This window comes from Anguilla anguilla, chromosome 3 (genome assembly GCF_013347855.1).
Source record: "Anguilla anguilla isolate fAngAng1 chromosome 3, fAngAng1.pri, whole genome shotgun sequence".
Lineage (NCBI taxonomy): Eukaryota > Metazoa > Chordata > Actinopteri > Anguilliformes > Anguillidae > Anguilla > Anguilla anguilla.
In genome coordinates this window covers 58,692,872-58,719,334 of record NC_049203.1, presented here as the reverse complement: position 1 = coordinate 58,719,334, position 26,463 = coordinate 58,692,872, and the positions used below count along the sequence as shown (strand labels likewise).

At 52.7% G+C, this 26,463-nt stretch overlaps 1 protein-coding gene across 2 annotated transcripts in view; it reads left to right on the top strand.

The window, feature by feature from the left end:
• LOC118223572 (ephrin type-B receptor 4a-like) overlaps nucleotides 1-26,207 on the top strand; it is a 41,167-nt gene extending 14,960 nt beyond the window's left edge. Inside the window, exons 2-17 of one of the 2 annotated variants that reach the window (XM_035410275.1) lie at nucleotides 1,399-1,469; nucleotides 1,910-2,191; nucleotides 3,686-4,076; nucleotides 10,394-10,549; nucleotides 12,051-12,386; nucleotides 12,739-12,863; nucleotides 13,396-13,564; nucleotides 13,916-14,012; nucleotides 15,795-15,859; nucleotides 16,127-16,240; nucleotides 17,654-17,901; nucleotides 18,550-18,765; nucleotides 19,581-19,730; nucleotides 21,727-21,920; nucleotides 23,589-23,747; nucleotides 24,343-26,207. In XM_035410275.1, coding sequence (XP_035266166.1) covers nucleotides 1,399-1,469; nucleotides 1,910-2,191; nucleotides 3,686-4,076; nucleotides 10,394-10,549; nucleotides 12,051-12,386; nucleotides 12,739-12,863; nucleotides 13,396-13,564; nucleotides 13,916-14,012; nucleotides 15,795-15,859; nucleotides 16,127-16,240; nucleotides 17,654-17,901; nucleotides 18,550-18,765; nucleotides 19,581-19,730; nucleotides 21,727-21,920; nucleotides 23,589-23,747; nucleotides 24,343-24,451 — 2,882 coding nt within the window. In that variant the 3' untranslated portion in view covers nucleotides 24,452-26,207. Of the gene's footprint in view, nucleotides 1-1,398; nucleotides 1,470-1,909; nucleotides 2,192-3,685; nucleotides 4,077-10,393; nucleotides 10,550-12,050; nucleotides 12,387-12,738; nucleotides 12,864-13,395; nucleotides 13,565-13,912; nucleotides 14,013-15,794; nucleotides 15,860-16,126; nucleotides 16,241-17,653; nucleotides 17,902-18,549; nucleotides 18,766-19,580; nucleotides 19,731-21,726; nucleotides 21,921-23,588; nucleotides 23,748-24,342 lie in introns of both variants that reach the window. The other variant, XM_035410274.1, reaches the window with a different exon arrangement.
• Nucleotides 26,208-26,463: the final 256 nt, after the last annotated feature.

The window sequence follows — 26,463 nt, the reverse complement described above, 5'->3', positions numbered from 1 at the left end:
GGGTAACGTATTTCAAAAGCTTCTTTTCGATTCATTTCAGTTTCACTTGTCCTTGACATTTATACGTTTTCCAGTTACGGTGCTGTTTTATATCGAACCGCTCAATCGGAGGAGGCGGGGGGGGGGGGGGGGGGGGGAGCAGAATTTTTCTGGCTGCTATTGAACCGCCAACAGTGATTGAGAGAGTGCCTGGGGCTAGAGGCCAGAGATTACAGAGAGCCAATTCATTTTTAATCAGACCTGAGACAACGGGACGTGTGTGTGAGTGCACGCGCTCGCGTGTGTGTGTGTGTGTGTGTGTGTGAGTGCACGCGCTCGCACGCGTGTGTGTGTGTGTGTGTGCGCGTGTGTGTGTGCGCGTGCTCTGGGTGTATCTCCAGTGTATATAATATGCACACCGTCAGTCTGTTCATACACTGTGCATTGTATTCTCTCTGCATTCCGTAGACTGCATTCATATCATTAGTGCATGTCTGTGTTTGTGTAGTCTGTGTGTCTTTATAGTGTGTGTGTGGTTCCTGTGTATGTGTGCGCTGTGTGTAGACTGCTCTCAGTCTGCATTCCAGGTGGAATTTAAGCTGTTCAATGCTCCAACTGTTATCCCTTCCTCTTTCTCTCTCTCAATCATTTTCTCCCTTTCTCTCTTTCCCTCCCCTTACGGGATACGAGGGTTTCTCACCGGGTTATTTATAAAGTGAGGGAAAGGGGAGGGGAGGAGAGGAGAACCTGCAGATCTTTATTCTCTTAATCTCTCTGTCGGTCAGCTGCTGGGCCAGCAGTGTAACTGCAGTGACACGCCCGTCTGTGTGCCCGCGACCTTTACAGCGCCTCAGCGCACGCGCCGCAGGCCACGCTGTTCATGCAGAGTCACGTAGCTTCCTGTCACCCTCGCACGACCGTTCAGACTGAAGAGGGTGCAACCGTGGAGCGACGGGACCCGAGAACGCTGTACTGAGTTACAGGACTCAGAGCAAAGTTGCGCTGGGCCGTACGGCCCTGTGCTGGGCTGGGCTGTACTGACCTGTGCTGGACTGGGCTGTACTGTCCTGTGCCATGCTGGGCTGTACTGTGCTGGGCTGGGCTGGGCTGGGCTGTACTGACCTGTGCCATGCTGGGCTGGGCTGTACTGACCTGTGCTGGACTGGGCTGTACTGATCTGTGCCATGCTGGGCTGTACTGACCTGTGCCATGCTGGGCTGTACTGTGCTGTGCTGGGCTGGGCTGTACTGACCTGTGCCATGCTGGGCTGGGCTGTACTGATCTGTGCCATGCTGGGCTGTACTGACCTGTGCCATGCTGGGCTGTACTGACCTGTGCTGTGCTGGGCTGTTTTAGCCTGTGACATGCTGAGCTGCTCTCTCACTGTGCTCTAAGCTTACCTCTCTTTCTCTCACACAGAAGTCCTGATGAACACGAAGCTGGAGACGTCGGACCTTAAGTGGACCATCTACCCCCAGTCCGACCCGGAGGTGCGTCCTGTCTGCTACCCCTGCTGTGTCTCTCCCTCTCTTTCCACTTTCTGTCTCTCCATCTCTACGTCTCTCCAGCCATCTCCCGTGTTTACCTGCTGCTGCATCTGCTGTGTTAGCTGTTGTTTGTGTTTCCTGACACTGAAGCTTATTTAACTTCCCCTTCAACCCACTCATATTCATCTAAACATACACATATGTATATACTTATATACACATACACATACTCATATACACATACACATATGTGTATACTCATATACACATACACATTCATACACACATACACATATGTATATACTCATATACACATACACATGTATATACTCATATACACATACACACCACACACCCTTTCATTATAAAGCCAAGCTCACTCGTTTATTTCCCCTTCTCCCTCCCTCCCTCCCTCCCTCTCTCCGGTTCGGCCCCTCCCTCAGTGGGAGGAGGTGAGCGGCCTGGACGAGGAGGGCAACAGCGTGCGGACCTACCAGGTGTGCCCGACGGACAGCTCGGGGAACCACTGGCTGCGCAGCACGCTGATCCAGAGGCGGGGCGCCACGCAGGTGTACGCCGAGCTGCGCTTCACCATGATGGAGTGCTCCTCGCTCCCCTCGCACCACCGCAGCTGCAAGGAGACCTTCAACCTCTTCTACTACCAGGCCGACTCCGACGAGGCCACGCCCGACCACCCGTCCTGGATGGAGAACCCCTACACCAAGGTGAGCCCCGCCCCGCCCCGCCCCGCCTCGCCCCGCCCCGCGCGCACTGACTCATGGGTAACGCCGGCCTCCACGCCGGCTACTGCAACTCAACGTGAAGACATCTCTTTTAAAAAAAAAAAATTTTGATGGGCTTTTCAGCTTCATTGGTCAGGACCGTGTAGAGAGACAGGAAGAACGGGGGAAGAGAGAGGGAGAGACGTGCGACAGAGGTCGCGCGGTCGCGTTCGAACCGCCGACGTCGCAGGCTCGTAACGAGCACGTGCGCAGCGCCCTACGGGCCACGCCCTCAGCGTGAAGGCTTCTAGCGCACGCCCGGTGCGGCAGGCGGGCCCCAGGGCCCATCCGGCCTGCGCTGCGGCTGTGCCTGGGCACTGCTTCTGGATGCCGTCGCCGTGCGTTACGACTCATTTGCATTTCAAATGTTCGCCGGCTCCCCGGATCGAGCGTTCAAAATGAACTTTGATTTTCTCTCTCCCCCGCGCTTTGTGGAACTCCGCTGCTTGGTAAACGATGCAGTCGCTGCAGATACATCTGCGTTCGCTCAATCTCTCTGGCAGGGAAGTCTCAACTGAGATGAATTATGTCTTGTTTCACACGCGGTGTCTGGACACTCCCTCACTGATTAGATTAAAATTCTGGAGAGTTCTTAAACTTTCTTTTTATGATTAATAAGCATTTCGAGACTGATCCAAGTAATTGGATGGTTCGTGATGAAATATTTGAGTGATCTTGCAGTTGGCCTCATTCTTCATAATTAACCATGCGGTGTACTTACAGTGGCACACCCAATAAGCTCTTTGTGGTGTGGCCATTACTACTTTTATTTATTAGTTTTTTTTTTTTTTACATGGACCACGTTTGACTTGGAATGTGTATTAATAATTTATCGTTTTAATTTTACAGCCAATTGGCTTATTGGATTATGAATAATTTATGGCCGAAGTCAGGAGGGCGGAGACAGAAGCCTCTGCTCTCCACAGCTCATTAACGCTGCATCATTTGTAATATGTAAATTTGTAAACTGCGTACGGCTGCCTGCTAAACACACACAATTATTTCATGAAATCAGTTTGTAATTGCTTTGTGAGTTTGAGCCTCGCCTAACGCCGCATTCTTATCCTGTCTCCTCTCCTCTTTCTTCTCTCCTCACTCCTGCCCTCCTCTCACCTCATTTCCCCTCCTTTCCTCTTCTCTCTTCTGCTCTCCTCCCTCCCCCTTTCCTTTCCTCTCCTCACTTCTTCCCTTCTTCTCTTCACCCCTCTCTTCTCCCCTTTTCCCCTCTTTTCTCCCCTCTTCCTCTCCTCTGCTGTCTGCTCTCTCTCCTCTCCCCTCCTCTGCTCTCCTCTCCCCCTCCCTCTCTCCCCCTCTCCCTGTCTCTCCCCCATCTCTCTCTCTCTCTCCCCCTCTCCTCCTTTCTCTCTCTCTCTCTCCCCTCTCCCCCCCCTCTCTCTCTCCTTCTCTCCCTCTCCCCCCCCCCCCCCCTCTCTCCAGGTGGACACGGTGGCGGCGGACTTCCTCCTGCGCAAGGGCGGCGAGCGCAAGTCCAACGTGAAGACGCTGCGGCTGGGGCCCCTGAGCAAGCGGGGCTTCTACCTGGCCTTCCAGGCGCAGGGGGCCTGCATGGCGCTGCTCTCCGTGCGCGTCTTCTTCAAGAAGTGCCCCGCCCTCACGCGCGCCTTCTCCTACTTCCCCGAGACGGTGCCGCACACGCTGGTGCAGCAGGCGCAGGGCCGCTGCGTGGAGCACGCCCAGCAGCCCGGCGCCCAGCCGGCCCCGCCCCACATGTTCTGCGGCGAGGACGGCCAGTGGGTGGACCACCCCACCACCAGCTGCGCCTGCGCGCCCGGCTACGAGCCCGTGGACACCGACCTCCGCTGCCGCGGTGAGGGCCCGTTCGGGGGGGGGGGGGTGGGGGGGGGGGCTGTTTGTAGGGATGTGAGCGGGGGAATGGAGGGGGGTGAATGTTAGGAGAGGGGTGGGATGGGACAGCTCGGTGCTGGTGGGCTGTTTGTAGGGATGTGAGCGGGGGAATGGAGGTGAACACGGAGGTGAAGAGGGGTAGGATGAAACGGCTCGGTGTAGGTGATCTGTTTGCTGGGATGTGAATGGATGAGCTTAGGAGGGTGTTTGGAGAGGGGTGGGATGGTACAGCTCGGTACTGGAGGATAACAGCACTGGGGCAGCTCAGTGAAGGTGGGGTCAGTGGTTCTGTGGCTGAGTGGGTTGGACCTGGTTAGAGCTTCAGTGGCTTTGGAGCCATTTCTGTCTGTTTAGAGCTTTGGGTTGCAGTGGAGCAAAACGCGGACATATGCACAAACACACACACACATACACACACACACACACGCACGCACACACAAACACACATACACACACACACGCACACACACACACGCACACACACACATGCACACACAAACACACACACACGCACGCACACACTCATTTTCATACACTGAAACAAGCTGCCTTAAACACACCCTTTCTTAGGGGGTGTATAAATAGATAAATATATCCAGGCACACAGACAGTATCATACTCTTCCAAGCTGGGCCTTATTAAGGGAAGGGGGTTGTTGGGGTAAGAAGAGACAGATATATGCTGAAGTTTGCCTTCTTTAGAACGAGAGAGAGAGTGCAGAAGAGGGCAAATTGTTTACGTATGCGAAAGAGAGGATTGGGGGGGGGGGGGGGAGGAGGAGAATTTATTCCTAACCCTGTTTTTTAAATAAATCCCAGAGGCAGAACACAGCTATTTGAACCTTACCCTGCATTCTGTCCTCTCTAAGGTACCTCGCTCCAGGGTCGTCAGCTCGACATGCGCTAGAATGTGTTTACGCGATGTTTTGCAGCCTGTCGATACTGTCCAATACATTCAGAGTGTCAAAATAAGTCACTGAACTAGTTTAAATGAGCAAGAACTATTTAAAAACAGATGAAACTGTAACATGGTGGTGAAATGGCCTCATTGTCTTCAGGACAATTATATTTTTTAAAAGAAGAGTATATGTGTGCACATTAAGCCACCTTTTTATTACTTTGTTAGCATGCTACAAAGATTCATTGTGTCTTCAAATGGAGAATATCATTGAATTATTGGGCTAATGAAGTGTTTTCCTAGATTATTATTTTACCTCAGAAGCCCGGGCTCCCTGAGGACTACTGTTACTGCATGCAGAGTTTTACCTTGTAAAACAGCGTTTCCCATAACCTCATGTGGCTGTGCTCTAGCACAACTCTGCCAGCAGCCGTTCGGTCACGAGAGCTGCAATTGTGGCATTGTGTGTTGGAACAAAAACGGTGTAACCCAAGTGATTTTGGGATGGACCCGTCGGTTGGTCCTTTCCGCTTAATGGATTTATGTCCTTGAAGGGTATAAATCAGGAAGCAACCCAACAGAAAATGTGGAAGCCTCTGTTGACCATAGAGTTTTACTCCATTTTGAAACAGGATACGAGGCTATGAGGAACTCACAGTCCACACAGAACGTGTAGTTTGCGCGCTGAAGTTCAGGTGTACCTTCATCACTTCTTTCACACTGTCATTTAGTCTGTTTTTGCCCCCGCCCTATAGTTTTATCATCTAAATACCCTCACTGGTAGCATTAAACACAGTGCGCAAGAGAATCATTTAGCATGTTTGTCACCAGGTTCTGGCACTTGTGTGAAAACCTCCTCCCATATCTGGTGTTTTTTTCCCCTTTTGACCTCTTTGGGTGGAGCCTTTTTGTTTTTTTCCCTTTTTTTCAGTTAAGAAATTCCTCGTGCTCTCATACTTCAATACCCCGGAGGACGCAGTGCGTCGTAACCCGAGTTTGAATTGTGTTTTCGCGTGTCATCATTAAAATGGCCGCCGAGTATATATTGCTGTTTTTCATTTCGCATCTGGTCCGAGGCCCCTTAGCGCCATTAAGTGGTGTTTTGGTTGTTGGCGGTCCAGCGGGCTTGCTAGCGGTTTCAGTTACACGCGTATGTGCCGCTTTGTCGACAAGCGAAGGGGAAACGCGATCGCATGACGCGGCCGTGTTTTAATAACGAATTAACATCTGCATAAACGGCACCGTCCATTTCCAACATTTATTTTCTCAGCATTTATTAGCTGATGAATACGGATTTGACTTAAAAGTTATGCCGTCCCCCTAATCCCCCCCCCCCCCCCCCGAACGCAAAGGGTCCCGCGGTAATTTGAAGTCCGATGGAGCAGGAGGAGGCACCAGCAGGTCAACATCTGGTCAGTCGTCCCCTAAATCTGGAGGTGCTCCTCTGAAGGGAGAGGTTAAGACCCTCCAGAGAAAGGCAGGGCTTAGAGGTGCAGAATGAGCCCGGCTTTTGGGCAGGAGGGGAAAACAATGAGACAATGAGGAGGGGGGAGGGGGAGCAGGGTCGGGGTGGGCGGTGGGCGGAGCGAGCGGGGTCGCGGGGGGTCAACCTCCGGGCCTCGGAAGCGGCGCGGAGCGGGCGAAACCGCCATTAAAGCACCTGCGAGAGGAACGCGGGCGAGCGGGGGGGGGGAGGGTAGGCGCGGTCGGACCGGTGAATCACATCAAAAGAGAGGCAGGGAGGGCGGAGCGGAAAAAAAGGAGGGGGGAGGGGGGCGCGCTCTTCACGGAAAGGGTGTGCGCTCCCCGGTGGGTCAGATTACCCGTAACCTGCCCCGCCCAATCCCAGCGCAGGCATTAACAGCTCTCAGGTATTGTGCCGGGCTGCGATGCGATAGGGCAGGCGCAGGCCTCAGCGCGGTTTCCTCAGCTATGGCGAGCGAACAAGGGCAACGTGTGTGTAACTCTGTCCCCCCCCCCCCCCACCCCCCTCCCTCACCAAATACCACAAAAAAAAAACAACAACGCCGTTCCCCTCTCAATGGGCACAGCTGTTTCACATCCACCCCAATAATGAAACCGAGTCACACAAAAAACGAAAAGGGAAGAAGGATGTTTGGGGCATTAGAAATGATTGAAGGGCAGTATACTGACTCGTTAAATTTTACTGCGTCATGTTTAAAATTGACTTCAATCAAATTAGCTTATTAAAATGGGTAATGCCGTTTGAGAAGGGGAATGCTGGGTACATTGGATCCAGATTGCTTGCTTTTCTCATTATTTGACGAGAGAGGGCTGGTGGCTGAGATGGTCGCAGAGGGAGAGCGAAGCGGGGGATGCTGGGACAGGGAAACAGAGAGGGGTCTGTCTGACCCGGGGCGGGCTGGGGGGGGGGGGGGGGGATGGAACATAAATGCGGAGAGGGGGGGGACAGTTTATGGCCGCGGCGCACAAAGACGCGTTCGGAGTGACACTTGCAGGGATGCGAGCGGACGTTTATAGATTCACGTTCGCACGCACACCCTCATCATCTACGCGCAAACGTGCGCATCAGCGCCGCGCCGAGCGAAGGAAGGAGCGAGCCGCTCGCCGCTCTCCCGCACACGCTAACGATATACGCCCCGCCACAACCATGCGCTCGTGCAACACGCAGATCGCTTTAGCATTAAACTTTATAATGAGCTGACTGCGCAGGACGAACCACAAATACTATAACTGTCACAGCGCGATCCAAACTTCTTACACGGTTTCCTGATTCGATAATAAGGAGCCGTCAAGACTTCACCTTTCAATGTGAATTTAAAATATATATATATATATATCACTGGGTGTGTACTCTGTGTCTCTGGTATTACCAGATTACTTACCCACCCAACATGCCTTACTGACAAGGACACCAGTTGCTGTTGGGTTGTCAGATGCTTTGAAACTCAGCAGGTCAACATAGACAGCCTGCAGGCAGTACAAATCATTGTAATGTGGGGCAAGGCCCGCAAGGACCATAAATCTCTTCCACACTGACTCGCACGCACACTTTCCCTGCCCCTACCCCACACACACACACACACACACACACACATTCTTTGGCCCTATCCCCCCCCCCCCCCCCCCCAAACACACACGCAAACAGACTCGCACACACAGTGCGGCAGGTGGTTGACTCTGTTTGCGCTAATTGCAGTGGTCTTTTGTGCGCTCACTATTGTGCTCTTGTGTGTTGGGAGGGTCAGTCCCTTTGCCCACCTCCCCCCCCCCCAACACTCCCCCCACTAGAGAAAAGTAAGTAAAAGGTCCTGCATTCCACATTTGGGCTTTAGGATAATGGGACCAGCTCTCGCTCTCGCTCTCATTCAAATTTATATTCAAATCCCTGTGGTAGGATGTGTTTCTGTATATTTCCATAGCTTAGAGTGTTTGTACAGCAGTATGGAAAACTGCATGAACATCATGTGCCTTTTTAAACAATTAAAATATTATCATTTTTATTGCACTTATTGAATTCAATCTAAATTTTGTTGGAATTCCAGTTAGATTAACCCTAATAAAATGGTCCTAATAAAAATGTGTTCTAACTGGTAAAATAATGATTTTTTAAATATCATCTCCTATAAATAAGGCAGTCGCAGCCATCAAAATAAAAATGAATTAAATACATTTTAAACAACTTGTTAATTTGGTTGCTATTTTTTAGTCTTTTTAACATTATTTTTTTAACTTTAGTCCGTTTAATACTTAATTCATTTTTTAAACATCTAAAGTTCTGTAATTACAAATAAAAAAATTTGGGAGCTCAGTTAGTTTCCATAGTGCACTTCATCAGAAATCCTGAGCTCGTACAGTGTATAGTATTGTGTACTAATACGCATACGCACATATCGTAAATCTTTCTCTTTCCATTTTTCTGCATGTGCACTGTAATCGCCGTGTGTGGTTTAGGCGCTTGTGTAAACCCCTCTCTGTGAGTGTTGTCCTGCCATCACTTAGAATATAATCATTATAAATGTATGTCTGCCTCTCTCTCTCTCACTGATAATGCACCATAGAGTCCAGTCACCCAGCCTTGTTTAAACTGTATGCCATAACCCCCATTCTCCATAGAGTGTAAATGCTCGCGAATGTACAGCCAGTCGGTCGACATGTTTACATTCTCTGTAAACCCTTCTCTCAGTGCAGGCTCAGTGTATTTTTGTTACCTGTCAGTCAGTGTGTACAGACCGTGTTTCTCCGTGCTAATATTGTTCTGTGTCTCCTCAGCCGGTGGCTATATATAAACCCTCTGAACCGCGTTGAAGGGCTACAGTGTTCAGTCGGTCAGCTCGTTTTCTGTGCGAAATTCTGTGTCAGCCAATTAGCTGTCATCCACCTGACGTCTGTTCGGTTTGGAATTTGCTGTGCGTGGACAGAAACGAGAGAAAGTAATGGCTGGTAGATGTTTTTATTTTGCCTTCTCACAATGAGAAAGGGCTATTTATACTGGCTGGGAAAGGAAGGTCCACTTGAATTGTAATGATGTCATCTTATTCACAGATTAGGCTGATGCTGGGGTTTTTTTCTGCCAATGTGAAATTTCCTGTCTTGGGCTATCACACCTTCATTGTTTTACTTGATGAATTGGAGAAGGGGGAAAGACCTAGCTCCAATTCGCCGCTGACTTTTAAAAAAAAAAAAACTGTCACTACAAACATGATCCTTTTTAATGTGACCCTCAGTGGGCCCCTACTGGCTGTTCTTTGGTCTGGGCTGGTTTTGGTCGTCTAAATTCAGCCCCTTTGCTATTCTTTCCATCGGTGTAAAGGAGAACATATGTAAGCAGCTGAGAGTCTCTGGGGTGTCTGACTGCGGTTGACTTCTTACAGCAGCCATATCCTCTGTTAAAGAGGCTATTTAGTTCAGTTTTTGTGTAAGTGCTGTATGTTCACTGCAGTACTCTTCACTATTGGATAATGTTAAAAGACAAACATAAACTTTGAGTTTTTTTGCGGTGATTTCGATTCTCTTTTAAATGCCTGAAAACAACCTCAAGCTCTAATGAGGCTACCTTATATTTCCAGGGTACCTTACATTTTCAGTGATTTGTTTAAGAGGGAAAGTAAAACAAATACTCAGATACACTTGTGGCCATCACAATAGTAAAATGGGACATATTTAACTCTGCAGAAAGTCCTAATCAGAAGATGTGAGTAACGTGTGTTTGTGCAGTTGAAAATCCGGTGCCTTCATTAGTCTGGAGGGGAGAGGTAAACCCGCGGAGGTCCTTGTGTGGTGTTTATGCGTTTTTGGCAGTGACGAATCGGGGACGGCTCTCTCCCCGGCCCGTCTGACTCTGTGTGTGAGCGCCGCGCCGTTTGAGTAAAGCCCCCTTCCTCTCGCCCCGTCCCGCAGCCTGCCTCGTGGGTCAGTTCAAGCCGGGGCCGGGGACGGGCCAGTGCCGGCCGTGCCCCGCCTACAGCAGCGCCGCCGTCGCCGGGGCGGCCATGTGCGTCTGTCGCCCCGGTTACCACCGCGCCGACTCGGACCCGCCCGAAGCGTCCTGCACGAGTGAGTACCCCCCGCCCCCCGTCCCCCGTCCCCCTCTCTGTTACTCTTCTCTCTTCTCTTTTCTTCCCCCCTTCACCTCTCACAAAAATGGAATATGCTGAGAAGTAAATAAATATTTTGCAACACTAAACAGTATATGGGCTAATATAGAAATGATTGCAGTACATATTTTTAAAAACACTGTGGTGAAGTATAATCTATCATTATGCTTTCTGAAGTCCACATATTTACAGTATATTGTGGTGTATTCTGCTTCCATAAGGGTTGTCTCTTTCTTTACTTCTCCTCCCTCCATTTTCCTTCTTTTTCTTTCCCTGTGCCTATCCCTCCCTTTCAGCTCTAATTTTCTCTCTGTTTTACCCTTTATTAAACTTTCTCTCACACTTATTCTCGTATCTTTTTCTTTCTTTCTCTCTCTTTTCATATTTTGTCCTCCGTTCTTGGTATCCTTCCTCAGCTACGCAGCCTAATTACCCTAGAGTCCGGGTTCTTTTTCTTTCGATCGTCACATTTCGTGTCATTCTTTGACCAAAGCCAGGGACATTTCTGAAGGGGAAGATTCTGCCGTTGTTTTTTTGTTGTTGTTTTTTTTTTTACTGAATTGGTTTCATTGGAGGATTTGACAGGTAAATACATGCAAACCGGGGGCCTCTCAATTGGGGGGGGGCGGCGGTGGAGATGAAAGGGGCTAAAAGACGCAACAGCCTCCAGCTGTGTTTACTGCCGCATCGACACACCTCCTCCTATTGGCCCCCGGGAGCATATGCCTCCCCTAATTAGCCGGACAGCGAGAGATCATTTGTGAAATCGGCAATAAAAATTAATCAGTAATAAAATGAAGTGCCTCGCGCGGAGAAAGGGATAAAAGTCCCGCGTAACAATGGCGCCGCCGCTGCGGCAGGCGTCGGCCAATGGCCTCGGCCGGTTTTATGGTGGTAATGAGGTCACTCGGACAGCGGTGAATAGCAAAGAGGGGACAGGTTCTTCAAAGCCGAGCGGCCCTCCCTGACCCCCCGTGCGCCCTCCTCCCCGCGGGCTTGTGTGCGCAGAGACCCGCTGGCGTTGTTTTATTTCGTTATTTCGTTTTCCACCGCTGTCCTTTTTCCCATAATTGCACTTTATTATCATCATTAATGTGTCAGTTCTGTGACAACGTCGACTCGAGGTTAATTATCACGATTAAAATTCCATCTCCGTGTTTAAATTTTTTTAATTTAATAGAAACGAACATGTGCTTTGTATTTCGTAGCGCAATTTTAAAGAATGCGCTGTACTTATAATTAATTGTTGTGGTCGGTAGTATTTGGATCCATTTAAAAAAATTGGGTAATGGAAACCTAACTGCTGGTCGAGTTGCAGTTGCTCTTCAGTCCTTTAGGCTGGGTTGCATTCTTTTCTTTGAATAATCCTGCTTGCAAGGCCACGCCGAGCGTTTTGTCTTAAATATTTAATGACTGCTGCGTCGTGACCCCTGACCCCGCGTCTCCGCCCCCCCCCCCAGAGCCGCCCACGGCGCCGCGCAGCATCGTCACGCAGATCAACGACACGTCGCTGACGCTGGAGTGGAGCGAGCCGCTGGAGCGCGGCGGCCGGCTGGACCTCAGCTACGCGGTGGAGTGCCTGCGCTGCGCGGCCCCGGGGGGCCCCTGCTCGTCCTGCGGGGACAGCGTCAGCTACCGGCCGGCGCAGAGCGGCCTGAGCGCGCGCCGCGTGGTGGTCTGGGGCCTGCTGCCCCGCACCACCTACACCTTCAGCGTGCGCGCGCTCAACGGCGTGTCCCCGCACAGCGGCGGCGAGCCGGCCAGCGAGAGCGTCAACATCACCACCAGCCGGGACGGTGAGCGGGGCGGGGGGCGGGGGCGGGGCCGGCGGGGCGGTGAGCGGGGTGGGGAGGGGGACGTGGGCGGGACAGTGAGCAGGGCGGCGGGCGAGGGGGGGGGGGGACAATAAGCGGGGCGGGCGGGTGGGACAGTGAGCGGGGCAGTCTGAGAGGGTAATTTAGGTAAAATAGAAGGAATTGGGTGGAAAGACGCAGAGGTAAAGGAGAGGATGGGGGAGCAGTAGGTGGGACAGGGTTATAAGGGGATGGTATGGTTTGGTTCTTTATTATTATGAACACTGGTTATCAGCCTCATTAGTGTCTTCACCTGTATAACAGTGCGTGTGTTTGTGTGTGTGTGTGTGTGCAGTTCCAGTGCCGGTTCCAGATATTAAGAGGAGCCGAGCCACAGAGAGCAGCCTGACTCTGCACTGGCAGGTCCCTGAGCAGCCCCACTACAATATACTGGAGTACCAGCTCCGCTACTGCGAGAAGGTGAGAGAGAGAGAGAGAGAGGGGGGGGGGGGCTGGGGAAGAGAGAGAGAGAGAGGAGGGTTTGAGGAGAGAGAGGGGAGAGAGGGGAGAGAGGGGAGAGAGGGGAGAGAGGGGGAAGGTGAACAGGAGCAAAAGAGGGAAGGTTTGCAGGGAGGGGGGGAGGTGGTGGACAGGGGAGAGGGGGGAAGGTTGGAGAGGAGAGAGGGGAGGGTGTGAGTGGAGTGTTTGAGGGAAGAGGGGATGGAAGGTGGACAGGAGGGAGGGGATGTGTGAGGGGAACATTTGAGGGGAGGGGGCGGGTGCGAGGGGAGTGTTTGAGGGGAGGGAGGGGGAAAGTGGGGGGGGGGGGGCGTGGTGGTGCAGACAGCAGCATAAGACAGCGAGCGCAGGGTGAGAACAAGAGAGCCCTGATAATGACTCAGAAACGAGTCACCAGATCAAAATGTGTCAGAATAATGGAAATGTCCTTCCCTTTCACTCCTCCTTTTCTTCTCCCTCCCTCCCTCGCTCCGTCCCTCCCTCTCGCCCGAAGGACAAACAGAACGAGGACGTGGGCTGGCGCTACACGGAGACCCAGACCAACCAGGTGGTGCTGAGCGACCTGCGGCGGGCCACGCAGTACGAGGTGCAGGTGCGCGCCCGCACCATGGCGGGGTACGGCATCTTCAGCAAGACCTCCGTGTTCCGCACGCAGCCCGACGGTGAGCCCCCCCGGACCCCGGCCGCACCCCCTCCCCGCTGCAGGCCTCCTGCCTCTCTGTGTGTGTGTGTGTGTGTGTGTGTGTGTGTGTTCTTCTCTGTTTTCCTCTCCAGTCAGATCGTTCGTTACACACCTTCTATCGCTCTTATCTTCTATCTCACCAGTATGCCAGTCTTACCTGTTCTTCCACCCTCTCTCACATCCACTTATGGTATCCATCTCGGTGGCGAATACCTGTTTTGGGTTTGGTGGAGTATCTGAGTTCCAGAATTAATCTGCCCTCCTCTTTTACCCCCCTGCCCCCCTTTCTCTTGCCCCTCCTCCCCTCCTCCCTTCCCTGCCCTCTCAGAAGACGAGTCCCACTCCCAGCTGATGGTGACCGGCGTGCTGGCGGCCATGGGCCTGCTGCTGCTCATCACCGTCATCGCCATCGCCGTCTTCTGCGTCCGGTGAGACGGCGGGAACAGCGGGGTGGGGGGAGGGGGGTTAGAGCAGGGGGAACGAGGGAGTGGAGGACATGAGGGAAAGGAGTTAGAGGAAGGGAGGGGGTGATGGAGGTAGGGGTGAAAAAGTGTGAGATATGTTGGATAGGGGAGAGGAGAGGGGAAAATGGGAGAGGGGGGGGGATAGGGGAAGCACCATGCAGAGAGAGAGGAAGAGGACAGCTATGAGCGCCAGGAGCAGGGACACTGCTGCCAGCACTGAGCTCTAAAGAGGCACACACAGACCCCCCGTCCTACCTCTGCTCAGCTCCAGAGGCACACACAGGCCCCTGTCCTACCTCTGCTCAGCTCCAGAGGCACACACAGGCCCCTGTCCTGCCTCTGCTCAGCTCCAGAGGCACACGCAGGCCCCTGTCCTACCTCTGCTCAGCTCCAGAGGCACACGCAGGCCCCTGTCCTACCTCTGCTCAGCTCCAGAGGCACACACAGGCCCCTGTCCTGCCTCTGCTCAGCTCCAGAGGCACACACAGCCCCCTGTCCTACCTCTGCTCAGCTCCAGAGGCACACGCAGGCCCCTGTCCTACCTCTGCTCAGCTCTAGAGGCACACACAGGCCCCTGTCCTGCCTCTGCTCAGCTCTAGAGGCACAGACAGCCCCCTGTCCTACCTCTGCTCAGCTCTAGAGGCACACGCAGGCCCCTGTCCTACCTCCGCTCAGCTCTAGAGGCACACGCAGGCCCCTGTCCTGTAGCAGGCAGAGCTAGCTCAGGAAGAGGCAGGATGCAGCCGCCCAGCCCGGTCTCCACGGGCCCGGCCCGCCAGAACAATAGCGCTGACCCCAGGAGCGCACACAATGGGAGCCACCGGGCCCGGCCTGCCAGCGGCGTGGGCGGGCCCCGCGGCTATTTTAGTCCCCCCAGGAGCGGAGGGACAGAGAGCGTGGCCCCGGAGCGCAGGGGACAGGTCCTAATGGAGCCCCTTAATCAGAACCGGGAGAGGTGGATAGGGACGGGGCGGGGAGCGAGGTGGAGGGGGCGGGCTTGGGGTGGGGGTTGATGTGGGGGTTGGGGTTGGGGTTGGGGGGGGGGGGGGGGGTAGTGTTGACATGGAGTGCATTTAATCGCGCCCAGAAGCTTTGGCAACACCCGATCGACCGGTCGGGCCAAGACACCATTTCAGCCTGAAACCTGAGACCCGAAAGAGATGAATGGGATGAAGTGGGTGGAGGAAGGAGGTGCAAGGCGGAGGCGGGGGTGGGGTGGGGGAGGAGGGGGGGTTGGTGGGTGGTAAACAGAATTCCTAGGAACGCGCTGCCTCTGCAGAGCCCGCATCCGCAGCTGGGCGGTGCGCGGAGATAAACGCGAGGTTAAAGGGGCGTGTCTTACCGGAGAGCTGAACGAGCCGCGGGTCGCCATGGCGCCGCCGCGGCTTGCCGGTCACGGGCTCGAATCCCGGTCCGGAGCGTTCTCTGGTACCTTCGTGCGAGCCCCTCCCGGTCGCAGATTGCGCTGGGTGAGTGAGTTTTGAGGGGGCAGGAAGTTGGCGGGGTGGTCCGCGCGGCGCGAGCTCGCGGGAGGAAGCTCCCGAGAGCGTGAATAATGCAGGAGGGCGACGGGGTGAGCGCCGGACGGGGAGGGGAGCGGCGCCGAGCGCCGGGGAGCAGGAAGGAAGAGACAAGAGGTTGAGCGGGAGGATCCGGCGGCCCCCCGTCTCGCAGGCCCGCCCCCGGTCGTCGCCGCTGCATTTCGTGACCTCTGACCCCCCCCTCTCTCCTGCCTCCGCCCCACAGAAAGCACACCAGAGTGAAGGACCCGGAGCTGAGCGACAAGAACGGACAGTACCTGATTGGCCAGGGTAAGCCCCCCCCCCCCACTCCCCATCCCAGTATTCCCTGCGTGGGCTGTAGAGGTTAGAGTACTAGACTTAATTGGCCATGGAAGGTAGAGAACTGAAATTAAATGCACATTTTCTGCATAAGAGCATAAGAACATCATACTGATAAGAACAGACCATTCAGCCCATCCTGGCTTGGGATTGGCCTATATCCGAAATGTAAAAATATATTTTTATAGCAAATAAGTAAGTAAGTAATTTATGTTTCTTCACATTCAACTGTTTCAGGGATTAAGGTGTACATCGACCCCTTCACCTATGAGGACCCCAACGAGGCGGTGCGGGAGTTTGCGAAGGAGATCGATGTGTCCTTCGTCAAGATCGAGGAGGTCATTGGAGCCGGTATGCTCCCTGCTCCCCTCCTCGCTCCCCCTACTCTTTCTCCTGCTGTTCCTCTTCCTGTATTTTTCCATTTTGGTGTGTCAGAATTGAGTCATTTGAAATTGCGAAGCTCTCTGCACTGTTCTTGCTGCTTAAGCTGTCTCATAGGGCTCTAATGCAGCGATACACAGATGCTGCTAGGGGTGTCACAATGCCAAAATTTTGGTAGTCGATGCCAATGCCCGTGAAATTCCACGATTCTCAATACCTAATTCGATACCACGGTAAAAAAAAGTAATCTCATTTCCTTTAGCAAACACTCCTTCATTAACCCTAAGGTGTTAGATGACAAATATGGGATTAGACTGTTCTTAGCTGATCATTGCATTGGAATGCTGATGTAAAAATCACTGCTGGTTGTTGAAAACAATGGAGTTCTAGAAAACCTACTCTTCACTACATTTTTCAGCTGTCCTGCCTGTTTGTGTTGGCAGAGCTATCGGTGCAGGAGCGCTAGGCCACTCTTCGCTGTTTCAATTACTGTAATTCTCTCGTGTTGGCAGGCGTTCCCGAGATTCTCTGCTTTCGTAGATGTCTTCCTCTGCTTGTTGTCAGTCAGATAGCAGTGCGGTACCAATCTTCACTCTGTCCCCCCCCCCCCTCCCCCCCCCTCCGGTCCTGTAAAAAGCTAAAAATCTAACACCACACCGTTTTCTGAATTTTGGCATCGACCGGTTACCAAAGTATTGGTTCTTGTGACATCCCTCGAAGCTACATTACTCAGCTTTGGATTCAAGGGGTCAAATGAGATACGAGTTGTGTCAGGTGAACCTGTATGAAAGCAGGATGACTTCAGCGATGTACCCTGCGGCCATTTTAATTGTAAAGGCACTCGTATTTCCGTAGCAGAGATTAATAGAGCGGCAGCGAGAGAAACCGGCGTAATATTAATACCGCTGATGACACCGGTGCAGTGTAACCGAATCTGAGGCACGGATATGGAGAGCTCCCCGTTTCTCTTCCTCAGGCTACAACAGACTGCAGTGCTTCGCTTTCTCTCCCCTGTGAGTTCGGGGAGATCCGTCCCGTCTGCCTCGCTCCCCGTCTCCATCTCTCCCGAACTCCCTTGTGGTGTTTTTCGGGGGGGGCGGATTAGCGGTTGAAAAGGAACCCTTCCCCTCCTCTGAAATTCCAATCGATCGCAAAAAAAAACAAAAAAAGAAAATCTCTCTTAATGAGTTACAGGATGTTTCCGCACAGCTGGGCTGAAATCCTCATTGTCCCTGACCCCCAGCTGGCACAGTAATGCCTCCAGTGCTGCGGTAACTTCATTTAATGAGCTCGGTGCCAGCCATCCTGGACGCTGTGCCCTTACTGGTAGACGCCCCCGTCCCCCTTTCTTTTTAACGATTCCCCCTTTTTTCCACCCCGAAGGTGAGTTTGGGGAGGTGTGTCGGGGCCGGCTGAAGGTCCCGGGGAAGAAGGAGAACTACGTGGCCATCAAGACGCTGAAGGGCGGCTACACGGAGAAGCAGAGGCGGGACTTCCTGAGCGAGGCCAGCATCATGGGCCAGTTCCAGCACCCCAACATCATCCACCTGGAGGGCGTCATCACGGCCAGCTGCCCCGTCATGATCCTCACCGAGTACATGGAGAACGGGGCGCTGGACTCCTTCCTCCGGGTCAGTTCCCCCGAAACGCCGCCTCGAAGGGCGGCCAGGCTTTCCCAGGGGGGGCCTCCCGTCCCGATCGCTAAGCGATACCCGGGCCCCCGCTGAGCCCCGGCCGTCAGGCGGCAGGAAGTGCAGGGTGGTATGGCTGCTGGCTGCGTACCGTCTGTACCAGCGCACATGCGACTCAGATTAATACTGCATCCATATAGACAGGACCGAAAGTCGCAGCGACTGAAACATGTGGTAATCTGCAGAGCAAGAGCTCAAAGAGCTCTCCAGATTATATCAGAGGCTTTTTTTGTCACATCCCTGGCTGTAGCTGGGCCCTGGCAGAGGGACCAATCTAAGCATACATCAGAGGGCCAGGGAATAATCATTATTCCCGCTTTAGGAAAAATGCATCCTTTTTTTTTGCTTTAAGAAGCATAGCCTGGCCTCAGTAAATCACAACAGCATGAACATTCGCTCTGTCTCTCTCTCTCTCTCTCTCTCTCTCTCGTACACAAACACGCTCACACACACACGAACGACTCAAACTCACATCTGGACATAATCATTTCTGTTATTTTGACATCTCGTGCAGAACGCACCAGAGTAAAATGTTCCGTTTCCCCCCCCCCTCTCTCTCTCGTTTAACTCTTTGCCGTTCCCTTGCAGCTGAACGACGGGCAGTTCACGCCCATCCAGCTGGTGGGCATGCTGCGTGGCATCGCCTCGGGCATGAAGTACCTGTCGGAGATGAGCTACGTGCACCGGGACCTGGCCGCACGCAACATCCTGGTCAACAGCAACCTGGTGTGCAAGGTGTCCGACTTCGGCCTGTCCCGCTTCCTGCAGGAGAACTCCTCCGACCCCACCTACACCAGCTCCCTGGTTCGTCCACTTCCCCCCCCCCCCCCCCCCCAAACCCTCATCACACTCCCCGTCTCCCCAGCAGCGCATAAACCTTCATCTGCCGGGCCACCTACATCAGCCCCCACGCCAGATATTAAGATAACACCCCTGGACTCACACGAGGTTCACAAACTCCGTCTCTGCACAAAACCGTACCTGCATGCTGGCTGTTTAATCCCGAGATAGCGCCTCCTGTCCCCCCCCCCCCCACCCCCCCCACCTTTTCCTGAACTCCACCGATGAGGGTAAAAGCTTTTATGGAGGAGTCTGCTTAGTGCTTTCATAAGCACTCTGTGGAGCTGCAGAGTTATGCAGGACCCTCAATCACAGATAACTGATGTAGCTAACAGGGGCTCTCTCCAGTCATGTGACTATACAGTGTAGCTTTTAGGCATCGTGACAGGGGCTCTCTCCGGTCATGTGACTATACAGTGTAGCTTTTAGGCATCGTGACAGGGGCTCTCTCCGGTCATGTGACTATACAGTGTAGCTTTTAGGCAACCTAACAGGGGCTCTCTCCGGTCATGTGACTATACAGTGTAGCTTTTAGGCATCGTGACAGGGGCTCTGTCTCCGGTCATGTGACTATACAGTGTAGCTTTTAGGCATCCTAACAGGCTCTCTCTCTGGTCATGTGACTATACAGTGTAGCTTTTAGGCATCGTGACAGGGGCTCTCTCCGGTCATGTGACTGTGCAGTGTAGCCTCGCGGCGGCTCCAGGCCTCAGTTACCCGTGCGGCGCGGCTGCGTGGGGCCCTGCCGTTGCTCACTGTGACTCCTCCGCGCGTTCCAGGGCGGCAAGATTCCCATCCGCTGGACCGCCCCGGAGGCCATCGCATTCCGCAAGTTCACCTCGGCGTCGGACGCCTGGAGCTACGGCATCGTCATGTGGGAGGTCATGTCCTTCGGAGAGAGGCCCTACTGGGACATGAGCAACCAGGACGTGAGTGCTTCTGTGTGTGTGTGTGTGTCTGTGGGTGTGTGGGCGTGCGTGCGTGTGTGTAAACAATAAGACTATTTTTACAGTGCTTCTCAAGCACTGCGCTCGAAGAGGTTCATAGCAAAAACACAAGACAGAAGATAACCACACAGGAAATGAGGGGAAAAAAGCTTCCAGTGCTGGACAAATAAAACAAGCAACATGATGGAAAATAATGTAATACATGTTATTACAGATAATTAAAATCAGCACAGATAAGGAACATTTTTTAAAGTGTATCCAGAAGAGGCTGCTCTAATATTCTCTGATAGGGCATGCCACCATCTTGAGTCACATTAAGCATTATGTGTTGCCCTTAGACATTAAGCTGGGTTTGGCCACAGATTTTAAAAGGCTTTCTCCAAAACCCTCTTGAGTGTGTGTGGTAAGAGGGTCAGCAATACAGTAAGATACCCCTGAGGTCTGCCCCATGAAACGACTTGAAAATTAGCTGCATAAATTTAATATAATGAATGAAGCCTTTTTTTCAGTAATTGAGAATTGAAGGACTTTGACACCCTGTTAATATTCAGGCTTCTTAGTAAATCTGTAACTCGCTACTATAATCAAACCCAGTTGCACTTCAGTAGAGCATTTGGTGAGAAGCTGTCACATTCCTCGCTACCCTGGCACACATTTTAGCACAGCGACCAAAACCAAAAACCAAAAACCCAGAAAAGAAATCAGTGGGCTGGTATGTTTTGGTCAGCCGTGGTTTGGAGCACTGTGACGGTGAACGTGTCTGCTGGTGTGTGTGTGTGTGTGTGTGTGTGTCAGCACCAGAGCTGCTTAATCCCGGTCCTCCAGGGCAGCTTTTTACAAATCCTCTTCAAGGGTGCACGGGGCCGGAGTCGCTAAGTGCAGCTCGTATGTACTGAACTTGAGCATCTGCGTAGCGTGCCTGAGAGCGGGGACTGTTGAAGTCTGCTGGGCACTGAAGAGCATACGTAAGCTGCATATACAGTATATGCATACATATGGGATTTCTGATGCGAGGGTAGGCAGATAAAATTTGATTTTTCAAGGCTGGCTGGAATTCTGGAAAAGATTGTTTTTGCATCATCTGGGGAGAGTGATGCAAACTTTTGCGATCAAGTAGATAATTTAGCTGGCTTATGTAATTGTTTCGGTAATGAGATACCATTGCCTTAGAGATCGCAAATTCAAACGGTCAGAGTGTTTGGTGCTCATATGTGCCTCTTAGGGGGAAAAGAGGCATGTTTTTTTTGTCTTCCCTCTGCCTGTTGTGTAGGGGGGAAAAAAATCCATTGAAACCTATAGGGGTCTCATGTAACGTAATACAATAGGTGTTGGGTGAGATAAAAGATGTGGACTCGTGTGTCTCCGTGCCACAGTATTTCACTGCTCCTGGCTGATGACTCACGCAAAATTACAGTGGAGCTGACACCACATTATGTTATATAATTTGCCACCTCAAAAACACACAAAGCCGTTTCACCCTGGCCTGCCCAGATGAATACAGTCCCTCCTTTTTACGGCTTTGGGAAAACAAAGCTAAATGCCTTTTAAAGCAGTCGGTGCTGGGAGCTCCCATTCAGCAGATTCAATTGAGGTTTGAAAGGGAATGCAAAGCCAGGCAGATCCAGCCTGCAGTCGCCGGGCCTTTCCCCATTACATTACCCTACCCGTGTTTAGCAGACGCTGTTGTCCAGAGAGACTCACGCAACTTTTATACGTTTTTACGTACAGTACATTTACACGGCTGGATATTTTATGAAGCAGTTCAGGTTAAGTACGTTGCTCAAGGGTACAATGACAGTGTCGCTACCTGGGAATCAAACCTACTACCCTTTAGTTTAAAAGCCCATTTCCCAAACCATTATACTGCACAGCCTCTCCAAAGTAATAATGACAGTTGTTCCTCAAAGTATGTGTCTACTGCTGGTTTGTAACCGGTTTCTAATGACACAACTTTACCCACCCACCCCCCCCCCCCCAGGTCATCAACGCCATTGAGCAGGACTACCGGCTGCCCCCGCCCCCGGACTGCCCCACCTCCCTGCACCAGCTGATGCTGGACTGCTGGCAGAAGGAGCGGGCCGCCCGCCCCCGCTTCGCCGCCATCGTCAGCGCGCTGGACAAGCTGATCCGCAACCCGGCCTCGCTCAAGATCGTGGCCCGAGAGGGAGCCGGGTGAGTCAGGGAGCGGGGAGGGAGGGGACGGGGGCTGTGGGGGCGGGAATGAGGGGGGCGGGGGGCGATCGGGGTTAAAGTGCACGCCGTAGTGGACTGAGGGTTTGCGGGGAACGAGACGCGGGGGGACGGGTTTGGTCAGGATGGAGGCTGGGCTGGGCTGCAGTGAACCTGCCCTGTGAGTCCAGGCCAGTTTTCAGCCTCGGCTCCGGTTCCGTTGTTTCCCTGTTTCGCCGAAATTCATAAAGCGGAGACACATCTCCCCTGTGTTTCTCGTGAAGCTGGAGAGGGCGAGAGAGAGAGAAAGAGAGGGAGGGAGGGAGAGAGGGAGGGAGAGAGAGAGGGAGGGAGGGAGAGAGAGATAGGGCGGGGCGCTCTGACTCCAAACAGATGCTGAAGTCTTCACCGCTCAGCAGAGGAATTCAGAGAGGTCCGGTGTAGATGCAGATATGAGCGGCACAATGGAGAACAATAGCGCCAGGCCGCTAAATGCGTTTAGCACACCTTTAACCTCCGTCACCCTCCCTTTGATCTGCGTCTAATTAACGTCTGCTGGCAGCCGCCTGCACTGCAGTTCCTTTAAGGCCACTGTCCCCCTACGCTCTGTCTCTCTCTCTCATACACACACACACACACATACGCTCTCACACACACACACACACACACACACACACACATACACACACTCTCTCTGTCTCTCTCTCTCTCTCTCTCTCACACACACACACACACATACACTCTCTCACACACGCGCACACACACACACACACACTCTCTGTCTCTCTCTCTCACACACACACACACACACACAAACACACACACTCTCACACGCTCTCAAACACACACACACACACACACACATACACACACACTCTCTCTCTGTCTCTCTCTCACACACACACACACAAACACACACCTACACACAGTCACACACTTGCTCACACACACAGAGACACATATACACTCTCACACACTCTCAAACACACACGCACACACACACATACACACACTCTCTCTCTGTCTCTCTCACACACACACACACACACACACAAACACACACCTACACACAGTCACACGCTCTCGCTCACATACACACTGGCACGCACACACACACGCACACACACATGCCCAAAGTGCAGTCATGGTTTTGCTGTCCTGTCAGTCAGTCGGTGTCTGTTTTGACTGCCGTCCGCCCCCTCTGTCCAGTTTCCCCTCGGTTACCCCGTCTCTGTTCTGCCCCCCCCCCCTTCCTGTCAGTCTCTCTGTGTAACCCCCACCTCCCCGCTCTCCCCAGGCTCCTCACCCCCTGCTGCCAGAGCTCGGCACCCACCTGCTTTCCCTCGGTTTAAAGCAGAACGTCCTGTCACTCAGTCCTGGAATTACCCCCCTACACATATATTCTCCCGGTTAAACGTCCTGTCAGAAACCCCCCTCATACCCCCCCCCGGCAAACACACCTTTTCTCTATTTAAACACGCTGTCAGTCATGCTGTCTGTTTGGCCCCTCCCCCCGCCGCTCGGTGGAATGCACTGTCCGCCAGGTTGCCTTTGTTGACCTCCTCCCACTCTCTGTCTCTCTGAGGAATGCTCTGTCAGTCTCAGCCCCCCCCCCCATTCCCCCTGTCACTCAGAGCGTGTGTATTAACCCCGTCCCTCCCACCCCCCCAGGCCCTCGCACCCCCTGCTGGACCAGCGCAGCCCCCCGCCCCTGTCCGCCTGCGGCTCCGTGGGGGAGTGGCTCAGGGCCATCAAGATGGGCCGCTACGAAGAGAGCTTCATCCAGGCCGGGTTCACGTCTTTCGAACTGGTCTCCCAGATATCCACCGAGTGAGTGACTCTCTCTCCGTCTCTGTCTCTGTCTCTGTCTCCGTCTCCCTCGGTCCCTCTCTGGCTCTCCGCTTCCCTTTGTTTGTGGTTATAGCGGCTTTTCCAGATGTTCCGAGTCTGCCTGTCTGCTCGTACGTCTTCATCTGTTAGCCATTACCGCTGATCAGGCGGGTTCTCAGTATCAAAGTTTACCCCCGTATCGCATGTCGGGTTTGAGCTTCTGTCTCACTGGCACCCCAGATTTCTACTGGGAGCGTCTGCACGTCTGTCTGTCCGTGTGTAGCTATTTGTCTTTGCGTCGGTATGTCTGTCCAAACTGGTTTCGAAACCCAAAGAGCGTCTGTCTGATTCCATATCAGAGCCTTCATTCTGAATGGGTTTTTTTTGCCATGCATTATTAATGTGTGTTGGTCTTTGTCTTTTTTTCTTGTGTGCCTCAGGTCTGTTATGTCTGAGCCGTGTGTGTGTGTGAGGCTATCTCCTGTGTTTCCTTCGGTATTAATTATTTACTGGCCGGGGGGTGTGGGATGGTTAAAGCCAAAGACAGAAAGATGATGTGTTTCTCTCTTCCTCTCCCTCCTCTGCTGTGCTCCAGGGACCTCCTGCGCATTGGGGTGACTCTGGCCGGACATCAGAAAAAGATCCTCTCCAGCATCCAGACCCTCAGAGTGCACAACAAGAGCCCCAGCACTGTGCGCTACTAACACCGAGAGAGCTGCCTGTCACACACACACACACACACACACACACACAGGGACCCACCAAGCGCCGCTGTCTTCCAGCGGAGAACATTCTCAGGCCCTGTGACCACCCCCCACTTCTTCCAGATCCAGTTTCATCCAGACCTGCTACAGTCCACGCAGCCAGAAGCTGACCACCCACAAGCCGGTCCGTGTGGACAGCTGCCCACCAGCCCACTCCCACATATCACTGCAGCTTCCCATTGGCTGTACACTCTTTACATTGACTTTCAGCGCCCCGCCTCTGCTATTTTCCTAGTGAAACACTCCTCTGCCACTGCACAGCGGTGTGGCACCGCCCACCCCTGTCAGGAGGAACATGGGCGGAGCCAGGAGACCAGCATCAGTCATCAGCACTGACATGAACTTCTTCCTTCTCTGACTGTTACACTTCGGTGTGTGTGGGACAGTGTCACCCACGGTGCTGTTTACTCCTTCAGCGCCCCCACCTTTACTGCTCTTCCCTGAAACCCTCCGTCTTCTGCCTGCAACCCAGCTATCAACTGACAGAACTTCAGGGACAGGCAGATGACATCACAACGCCAGCACAGCAGTCAGCCAATGGGCGTGTAGAGCTCATCTGTGCTGGGGTACCTACCGATTGGCAGAGAAAAAAAAGGAGGCGTGTATCTTCCAACAGAGTGTGTTTGGACCACCGTATGAGAACATTTTGTTTGTACCTGTGAAGATCAGACACACGTAGGAGAAGCTGTACGAATCTCCAACGCAGAGGAACAGCGCATTTCGAAGAGGACGGAAGAGCGACTGGACTCGATCCGAGACGCCACGCACTCGCATTTCCTTTCGGAATTACCCGCTATTCGCTTCTGTTTGTATGGACCGCGGAGGCCCATCGCGTCTGGCCAGATGTCGAGCAAACCGTCAGACACGGGCCTTTTAATCTGTGCCGGGCTCTCCCATTTAAATGAGGTGATTATTTTTAAACCCCCGAATCAGACTCCTGTTCAGGACGAGAAGGGCCTGAATCAATATTAGCACTTTTGTAGATTTTGAAGGTATTTAGTTAGTTGAAGTGATTTCTTAAATGCGTCCACTCATTGCCTTGTCAGGGGCTATTTCCCCTTGAGAAAGAGAACGTCATCCTGCCATCCTGCAGAGGAGAGGGGAGGAGACCCAACTGACTCAAGAAGAGACAAAGATATTGCTTTTACTGAATCCTTTAGAAATGGACTTTGATTTTTTAAAAGCCATAAATCAGGGTTTGTTATGATTGTAACGGTTCTTGATATTATCCTGAGTTGTACGCGGCTGAGGGTTGCGGTCCGAAGCAACCTTGCGGCAGCAGTGGTCACCGGCTTCACTCCGGCTGTACCCCGGCAGTGACTCCCGGTCACCCGGTCTCCCCATTCAAAACTCGCAACCCCCCCCCCCCCCCCCCCGGCGACCTTCCCTGAGCCTTAACCACCACTACGCCGCCGTCCCAGCTGCAATTGAACTTTGACCCCCTGAGAAGGAAGCACAGCGCCAGTCCTCTCGGGAATTCTGGGAGTACAAATGTGATCTTCACATTGAAGGTCTGTTATTAAACCAAGAATTTTTTTAGTTACGATTTTGCCTTTTATAAGTACAAATATATATATGAATGAATATATATATATATATATATATGAGCAAATGGGTACCGGGACTGTGCCTTCGTTCCCGACAGTGTCTAATCTCTGTGTCCAGTTGCAATAAAGATTCAGCACTGTTTATCCCACTCTGTTCTCCTCTGTGTTATCAGGTCTCTGTCTTCGGTCTTTCACGGCAGCACTTTTGATTTACAGCTCAGATGCCACCAAAATCTCAAAGTAATTGCCACTTTGATCTGTGCTTCTGTGTAGCGATCCGCAGTGGTATGGGAGAAGTGCAGGTAATTGCAGCTTAACATCGCAAAGATACCGCATTGTATTTTACCGTATTATTACCCCTTTATTCTGTGGCCTCTAATACATAGTTGTGGGATTTGTTTTCAA